Source organism: Protobothrops mucrosquamatus, unplaced genomic scaffold, assembly GCF_001527695.2.
Source record: "Protobothrops mucrosquamatus isolate PMUCROS unplaced genomic scaffold, P.Mucros_1.0 scaffold6073, whole genome shotgun sequence".
NCBI classification, from domain to species: domain Eukaryota; kingdom Metazoa; phylum Chordata; class Lepidosauria; order Squamata; family Viperidae; genus Protobothrops; species Protobothrops mucrosquamatus.
In genome coordinates, this window is record NW_015391912.1 from 1 (window position 1) to 9,926 (window position 9,926).

The 9,926-nt window shown below is 36.0% G+C and overlaps 1 protein-coding gene across 1 annotated transcript in view; it reads left to right on the plus strand.

Moving 5' to 3' along the window:
- The first annotated feature begins 3,921 nt into the window (after positions 1-3,921).
- The window catches only part of LOC107300076 (vomeronasal type-2 receptor 26-like), a 13,868-nt gene continuing 7,863 nt past the window's right edge, over positions 3,922-9,926 (plus strand). Inside the window, exons 1-2 of the mRNA XM_015829420.2 lie at positions 3,922-4,025; positions 9,466-9,875. Coding sequence (XP_015684906.2) covers positions 3,922-4,025; positions 9,466-9,875 — 514 coding nt within the window. The remainder of the gene's footprint in view (positions 4,026-9,465; positions 9,876-9,926) is intronic.

Consider the following 9,926-nt stretch of genomic DNA (forward strand, 5'->3'; position numbering starts at 1 on the left):
AACAAACCCACAAATCCACAAAATATTACTTTGAAGGTAGAACAGGAAAAAGTGCCAGGATATCACTAGGGTGATATGGAGGGTGACATCATCTGTTTCTACCCTCTAAAAATGGTTGCTGGTCCATATTGCAGATTAGCCAAATGGCTTTGTGGATAAACTGTCTGATTTAAAAATTTTCAAGTTGTCGCCTTCCTGAATTTTCTCTACAGATAGTCCTCGACTTACAACAGTTCATTTAGTGACCATTTGAAATTATAACAGTGCTGGAAAAAAGTGACTTATGACTGATTTAAACACTTATGATCATAGCAGCATGCCCACAGTCATGCACTAAAAATTTAGACATTTGGCACTGGCTCATATTTATCATGTTTGCAGTGTGCCGGGGTCATATGATCCCCTTTTGTGACCCTCTGAGAAGCAAAGTCATTGGAAAAGCCAGATTCACTTAACAATTGTGGCAAAGAAGGTCGTAAAATGAGGCAAACTCACTTAACAACTATCTCACCTAGCAACAGACATTTTGGGCTCAATTGTGGTCATAAGTCAAGGACTGTTAATTGAAATGTTAAACACAGAGAACAAAGATTGCTCACTCAAAATGTGAAAAACAGGCTAGCATTATCATATCATCTCCCAGGATTATACTGTATTTTCGGAAATGAATTTCCTTCCAGAAAAAAAAATACTAGAATTAAATATTTTGGAACCCAATCTATTTTTACAGTATTACTTAAGATATGGTTATTTTGAATAAACTGTTTTACATATTAGATGTGTTCTGCCTTTTATTTAACATTATTATTTGGAAAATCTTGCTTCAAGAATTGATCACAAATTGAAATCTGCCTTAACTGACCATAAGTTGGATGTGGGGAGCTTTAGGGAGAAATAGTATAAAACTGCAGATATATCTCAAAGTTTAATTACCCCTCTCACATTTTCTGCCATTTCTTTGCATTTTTGAATTATTAAAATGTCTTCCAGAGTCACCCTGAACTTATTGGCACAATGGAAGATCATCCATCATCCAATGGATAGGTAGTCCTCTGTCCGGCCTGAATCCCTTCCGGAGGAGGAGGAGGAGGAAAAGATCTGACTGAAAGGGATGATGAAAAGAAATGGAGCAAAGGTTCTCTCCAAAATAGACTTTACCTTTATATTAAGGGCAATCTTTATATTAAGGGCAATCACCTAACTACTTTAGTTATTTAAGAACTGCTGACCTGAAGATTTGCCTATATTTTATATGCTTTTATATTTTCGATCTGATTCCAGGAAGGAAATAAAAAGCATTCGTTGGAGTGATGCATTTTATTAGAAATAATGCTTTCTCTCTGCTGCCTGTTACTTCCTTGCCATCTTCTCTCTTAAGTGGTCTGTTTCCTTGAGTTTTTTCTTGTTATTTGTATGCTGAAAGAAACTTTTTTTATTATATTTATTATCTTTGACTTTTTGTCTTTGTTCATTCTGAGCTTTTGGAAGGAGGTTTTAGGCAGTGATCAGTTCTTCACTGCAGGAGGGGAAATTCCCAGGCCTTTTAAGAAGGCACCTGTTTGTCTTCTCCTTAGAAAAAAAAATGTCCCTTGACTTGCCTGCCTGGACATTTTTTGTCCAATTTCCCATCCTTTTTAGGGAAGGTGGTAGAAAAGCTTGGCAGCTTCAGAGGTACTGGATGAAACACATTATGTGGATCATTTCCAGTCAGGATTCAGATCCAGTTATGGGATAGGAACAGTATTGGTCACACTTGATGATCTCTGGTGAGAGTGGGATGGGGGTAGTGCAACCATCCTTTCTCTCCTTGACATCTCAGAAGCTGTTGATACACTCACCATGGTATCCTTTTGGGGTGGCTATTGGATTTGGACATGGGCAGCACAGGTTTGCATTAGTCTGACTTCTTTCTCCAAGGCTAGGCAGAATCAAAGTTGATTGATCCAGCCCTGAGCCACTCTTTTGTGGCATGCCACAGGGCTCAGTAGTTTCTCCAGTCCTTTTTAACATCCACATGAAGCCTCTGGGTGAGATCATCCATCACCTTGGGTTTTGGTATCATCAGTAGGCTGATGATACTGTGCTTTACATCTCCACCTCTGCTGATCCAAGTAATATTGTTGCTGTGCTTCAAGAATTGATCACAAATTGAAATCTGCCTTAACTGACCATAAGTTGAATGTGGGGAGGCTAGAGGCTATGAGAGCTTAGACAAGAGCCTTTGGCTGAACCCTTGCAAGATCAAATGGCTTTGGGTACATGAGCTTCAAGTTCCAGAATTTTAACATCTTTGGCCTGGATGGAGTGGCACTACCCCAGACATCTTTAACACCACTTGAACACCATTGGCATTGACAAATTCACCATTAGTCAGTTGCAAAAGGCAGCCTTACTAGGAACTGCTTCCATCCCGCGACAATATCTATAATACCATCAAACATCCAAATATGCCTATCCCAGGTCCTTGGTAAGGACTCAGTAGGTAGACAAAATGCCAAATCCAGTCTGAACATCTGGCTGACTGTGCGATGATGATGATGATGATGATGATGATCATCATCATCATCAATAATAATAATAATAATAATAATAATAATAATAATAATAATAATAATAATAATAATAATAATAATAAAGTTGGAAGGGACCTTGGAGGTCATCGAGTCCAACCCCCTGCTCAGACAGTAAACCCTATACCATTTCAGACCAAATGGCTGTCCAGTCTCTTTTTAAAAACTTCCAGTGTTGGAGCATTCTCTGCTTCTGGAGGCAGATTGTTCCACTGGTTAATTGTTCTAACTGTCAGGAAGTTTCTCCTTAGTTCTAGGTTGCTTCTCTCCTTGCTTAGGTTCCACCCGTTGCTTCTTGTCCTGCCTTCAGGCACCTTGGAGAATAGCTTGACTCCCTCTTCTTTGTGGCAGCCCCTGAGATATTGGAACACTGCTATCATGTCCCCCCTCATCCTTCTCTTCATTAAACTAGACATACCCAATTCCAGCAACCGTTCCTTATGTTTTAGCCTCCAGTCCCCTAATCATTTTTGTTGCTCTTCTCTGTACTTTTTCTAGAGTCTCAACATCTTTTTTACATGATTCATAACTATATACTGAAAAACTATTTTTGCACATAGGTTTTTTTTTAGGTCAAAAATATCCCATTCCTGCATTTAGCTGCAATCTACCTTTTTAAGAAAACTACATTGGAAAAATATATTGCAATATTTATCTTTAAATGTTTAAGTAGTCCTACTACATGGGATACTTGTATTAGTCTGCTGAAGAACAACAATGCAAAGTCTTGTGGCAGGTTAAATATTAATGAATTTAAAATACTATGTGTTATGTCCTGGGCTGTGATTGACACAGCAGGTGCAGGAAGCTGCAGAGAGACCCAGGCAGACCACGTGGCTCCCCTAGCCAGACAGGCTGTCTCCAGCCTATTGCGCATGCGCAAGGTGGGAATGATACGTTGCATTGATTGGTTGATGCTGCTCCCTGTAAGGGGGTATAAAAGGGATCTGCACCATTTTGTGTTGTTCTGTTGAAGATTAAATAAAGAAGCGACTGTTGTTACTCCTGCCTCATCTCAATGCCTTACCAACGCACAGAACAGAATACTATGAATCTTTGTGAATTTGATGCAAGGAACAGCAAGTAGCAGAAGCAGGTGCTGTACATGTCCATGTCTTGTAAGATTCCTAAATTAATTAGAATACTAGGTTCCAGCAGGCTCTTTGCGCAAAGGCTTCTGCATCTACATAGAAATTATCATTTGTAGCAGAAACATCTGCTACAAGACAGCACATTAGGTAACCAAACTAATATCAGCCGAGAACAATTATGTGCCATGTTAGACCTCTGTCTGACCACTACCTATTATAAATACTATGAAGGTGTCTACAAACAAAAACACAGCGTCACCATGGGTTCACCTATGTCCCCCATTATGGCAAATCTCTACACAGAAGAGGCAGAAACCAAAGCCATAAACGTATTCCCAGAATTTTCACCAACTCACTGGTACAGGTATGTGGATGATACTTGGGTCAATATTAAAACTCAGGAAGTGGAGTCCTTCACCAAACACATCAACTCTGTGGATTGATACATTAAGTTCATAAGGGAAGATGTTAACTGTATAGCTTTCCCAGACGGTGCTGTGCACCTTATGGAAGGCAGAAGCCTTAACATTGAAGTTTACAGAAAACCAACGTACACTGATCAGTATTTGCATTTTAATTCTCACCACCCACTGGAACACAAGATAGTAGTGATCAGAACCCTATTCCACTGAGATGAAAGTTTGCCTACCAGTAAAGAGGGAAAAGAAAATCTTTCCATCCCCATCCCCACACCATCATTCCCCCTCTCACCAACTAATCTCAACTGTCAATAACTGTCCTTCCATCTCCCACACCATCCAATGTAACTGATGAATCTTCCAGGATAGGAAGGAAAATCTCTTCTTTCTCAAAAAAAAATCAGTCCAGTTGCCTTTTCAAAAAACAAAATAAAACATTTTTGATACAACTAAGAGCTGTATGACTGAAAATCTTCATAGACATTCAAATGAGGGAGAGATTGTCATGGAGAAAATCTATGTGGTCACTAAAAATCTATAATGGCTTAATGGCACATAGTCAATTACTCAATCTTTGCTTCTAACTTCTTTCTACCAAAATAATAAAGAAAATAACACAAATGTAACTCAATTCACTTGACCTCTTAGTAAGCAAATATGTCAGATTTCACAACCAAAATTTAAACCAAAGTATATCAATTTGTTTTAATACTTTATAGTTGACAGCAGTTTATAGTTACAGTAAACATAATAAGATTACTAATCAATCATCAACATTACACTCCAGTATCAATTAAAGAATAGCAACAAGAAGGAAGATCAACAAAGAAGATTGCAAAATACAAATCTCAAATAGAAGGGAAAAATGTCAGACATCAAGATATTTCATGCACAAATAATGCCTAAGCGTATTGCGAAACTGAAAAGAGAATTTCCCCACCCCACTAATAAAATTTATTAATTCATGTTTAGCAGATCTGTTACATGTATATCTGCCTCTTGAGCCAAAATATAAACTATGTTTAATATTTCTCTTCTGACTCCTCACACCAAGACCTGTTCTATTAAAAAAGCACCATTAAAATATAAACCTTATATTCCTAAATGATATTATTTTCCTCCTCAAAAGGCATATTTCAGGATCTTTAGCGTTGCATGATCTAATGCACACGAATATCACAGGTAGTCCCCTTATACCAATGCAATTGGGACTGGCAATTCAGTCATTAACTGAAATGGTTGTTAAATGAAAAGTCATGTGACCACTACTGTGCTTATGATTTTAATTCATTTTTCCTTTCCTTTATAGCATCAGAAGGATATGACCCCAAATTACTAGGTGAACCCAAATGGGAGGAAAGCTTCCAGAACTTACAGGGAAGTTGGTTAAAGAGAAAATCTTATAGCCCTTTTTTCGTACTCCTGTGCCTTTACCCCCCTAGTGCTTACCTCTGCACTAGAATAATTTACAAGAAGAGAATTAATGAATTTATTTACATTTATTGTAGAGGAAAAGAGTAAACAAGAGGGCACACATACATCAAGCTACACATTAGCACTTTTTAGGGATCTGCTGAGCTGAGGATAAAACAGCTTGGGAAAAGGTTTCTTGTTTAGGCAATATCTTCATTCTGCAAGGGAGAGAAAAAGAAGAAAAACCAAGTGAGACACAAGACTATGTGTACTAACTGATTGAATTGGAGTATGTGTGTGAGAGAGACAGAGATACTGTGAATGTCCTAAATGTCCTAAATTAGCATTAATGAATGTCCTAAATTAGCAAAAATACATGAAAAGCCCTAAATGTTTTTGGACAAAGTAAGATTTAATATAATTATGTAAAATAGATGAGTTCCAATTTAGTGCTTTGGCACCAAAGGAAAAGAAAGGGAAATCCTTCAAGGAAAAGGAAGGAAAATCCCACTTGAATTGAATTTTCCTTTTCAATCCAGCTTCATTACTTTCTCAGAAGTGTCTCATTCAGCAACAGTGCTGGAGACCATCTTTCCTTTGATGAGAACAGGAGGTTATTAGTTGGAATGGACCTTATTAACTGAATTACTTCCTCAAATCTAGTCTTTCATAGAAAGAAAATTGGCAGAATGGCTCATGAAACTTCTTAAAATATATGAGTTCCAATTTAGTGCTTTGGCTTTGCAGTGACAACAATGCAACCCACCCCCAACTAATAAAGCAACATGGGCACCACCATTTTAAGCAAGGGACACTTCTAACAATTTTGTTTTGACTATGTACTTTGCTCAGTGAAGCAAAATGCCCCTGTTAAACCTAGTAAATCCTAGTATTTTACAACAGGTTTATTTTGTCAGTTCCAATGACTATTTGGATTGAAGATTGGAACAAAGGCATGTTAAATTATAGAAGTAAAGCACACATTTGCCTTTAAATGATGATGGCATTGATAGGAATGATAGGATGAAGAAGATATTAATGATTAGATTTGAGACATTAGATCCAAGAAAGCTGAAGGAAAGAAATGAGGGCTGCCTTAGTAAGCCTTCCATAGTTTCACTGATGCTGATGACAATGCTGGTGAAAATGATGAAAGGGCTAATGGCAAGGGCCCACCCCAAAGTAACTGTGTTGATATGTATTATAGCTGCAGTCATTCAAGTATTTTAGATATTTAAGAATTACTGCTCTAAATGTTTGCCTAATTTCTAATTTCTACATTTGTCTCCAAGAAGACGAAAAATAGCTCTTTGGAGTGATGCAAGTTAATAGAAATAAAGTCTGCCACAAAAAAAGTTTTATTTACAGATTGCATCAGTTGTAATAAACTTTCAAGGAGAAGACAACAAAGACAATTTTTAGCAAAGCTACAGAGGATTCACCAATTTTAGATAATTTATCCAAGACCTATAATTATTTCTCTGCTTTCCAATCTCTGTGCTGTCAAATATCAAACTTGTTGACAAAAATAAAAGTATATATGTGTGTGTTTGGTTAGACATAAGTGCAACTTTCTGAGTTTATATATTGTATGTATATATATATATATATATATATATATATATATATATATATATACTTAGATTAAAAAACTAGTGACAGATTTCAGTCAGATCAATTCAAGGACACACATTTCAATTTTCATTCAAATCTCACCATTGCTTTCATAGAGGTTTTTAATGTCTGTGGTATTTGTGTTAGTTTAGAGGTCAATTTGTACTTAGTATGTTGACAGTAGTAGTGTTACTTTTTCTACTACTGCCTCACATGGCATGGCAGAAAAAAATTAATTGTCATATTATGGATCATCATTTCATTTTTCACAAGTATCTTCAACCAGGGGATCTACTCTTTGGTGGCCTTGTTTCTCATACCTTCTTTGTCTCCACTCCAAAATTTTTTGATGAACCACCACCTCCAACATACTCTGAAAACTACCTGTAAGGAATTGGGTTTGCATTCTGTATGCTTCTGAGCAGAATGATATGTAGAAGAGCAGCTTGATGGGTATGATTTATTGCAGCAAAGAATGGAGTAGATTATATTGCGGAAATCAAGTACAGATTGCAAATCTATTTTTGCTCCCCTACTTCTACAAGGAAATATTAATTATATAGCTGGTGCTTAAAATATGCTTAATTAAACCCAAATGTTACATACTTAGCTCAGTCAATGTAAAGTTAGGTACTCAAGTAGATAAAAGATCAATAAGGCATGTTTAACTTTCAACTAGGGAATTCAGTTTCATTCATTTGGACCTAGATTCTCTTAATTCAATTTTTTGTTCAAAAGTTAGAATTTTATTCTTTGTCATGATAAATCACAACATGTTTTTCCAAAAAAAGATACATAATTATTCAGTTTTTCTCAACACAGTTTCCTCTTTATATATTTATGACAACTTTTGAATTTTTTCTATGATAAGAATGGAATAAATATATAAGAAACTTAAAACCATCAGATTGTGTGTGTCTCTGTGTGTAAAGTTTAATTTAACTCACAATCAATGATCAGAAAATTCACATGTTTCATGTAAATTTTTTGGCAATTGTGTAGAATGAATCCATCCTTGCCTTCCTCTAATCTATAGGTCTTGGATTCCCTGATAGCAGCCTTTTGTGTTGGTTGGCCAATATTAGCTCCCCACTAATGGAACAGAGGTATATCAACTGATACATTAATAAATTCTAAAATCAATTGTGATGAAAGGGAAAAAGCAGGTATATTAGATAATTATAAATCATGTCCTTAATCTGTCAGTTTTCTTTTATTTTTAAAATACTCTGTTCCAAATATTTACTGATATACTGATTTAACTTGCTTTGGCTCTTCACAGTGAGGTAGTTTTGTTGACTAAATTTTGTACCAAAAATGCTTCTTAAATTATAGCTTACAATTTTGTTGTTGAATTAGTTTGACACATAATGGAAATCCCACTGTAGGGTTATGACTCAGAACTACCAGCATATTCTGGCCTTGATATTTGCCATAAAGGAAATCAATGAAGATCCCTATATCCTACCCAATATCACCCTCGGATTCCATATCTATGATAGCTATATCAATACCAGGTGGGCCTTTCGTTCTGCAATGCAACTTATTTCTCCAAAGAAGCATTTTCTCCCCAATTACCACTGTGGTAGTAAAGACAATCTTCTTACAGTGCTTGAAGGGCTTGGTATTGTATCTTCTCATCATATACCACACATTTTTAGCATCTACAAGATTCCTCAGGTAGGATGTATGTTCAGTTTTAAAGATTATTTTTCTCCTCCTGATGCTTTATATAGTAAGGATAGATGTATTTTTAAATATATAGAACTTATTTGTATGGCAACAGAACTATTTTAAGAAGTGTCAGCTTAAAACATCTTTCATTGTTACTAGTGTAAAGTCATCTCACTTCATAATATTTAAAACTAATTAATATAAATATAAAATTCATTATTTTCTTTTCCACAAAGCCAGTTTGCTTAAGATGAGTGGCCATAAAAATTGATCATGATTTATTTATTCATGATTTACAATTAAATTTATATGCTGCCAACTCACTGTTGGAGTGACTTTGGTTGGCCACTGTTATCAAAAGCTGCAATTTTCCTCAAAAGGACAAATAATTGCCACATTTTTGTTCTGGACAATATTATTTTTCAATATTATTATTATTACTTTACTGAAATGTGATCCCAGAGATACTAATACTAATACTACTCCAAATAATAATAATAATAACAACAAGCAGATATACACATTAATCTTCCTTTGTCATTTCTTCAATTACCATTCTATTTAGGTCTCCTATGGCTCTACTCCAGTGAGGATGGATCAAACCCAATCCCCATATTTCTACCAAATGGTTCCAAATGAAGCCCATCAGTACAGGCTAATTCTTGAATTACTTCTCATTTTTAGGTGGACTTGGATTGGATTTTACACTGCAACTGGAATTAATCCAGAATGGATTTTTCAAGTTATGGTTCCAGAATTTGCCACTCATGGCATTTGCTTTGCTTTTATTGAGACAATCTACAATGTAGGCATGGATATTGAATTTGGGGGTATAAAGAAATGGGCATTTACAATATGGAATAGAATCATTACTAGCACAGCCAATGTATTTCTCCTGTTTGGTGATCTTCGCACTCTTGTGGTTTTTGACTGGTTGCTTTCTATGGAACAAGACAGTGAGATAACAAACAATATAAAGGGTAAAGTGTGGATTTTGACTGCCCAGTTAGAGCTTAAAAACTATGGTAATGAAGAAGAACTGAAAGTTGCTAAGCAGGTCTACCATGGTGCTTTATCCTTGGCTGTCCATTCCAGTGAGCTGCCAGGATTTCAGGAATTTATTCAGGATAGAAACCCTTCCAATG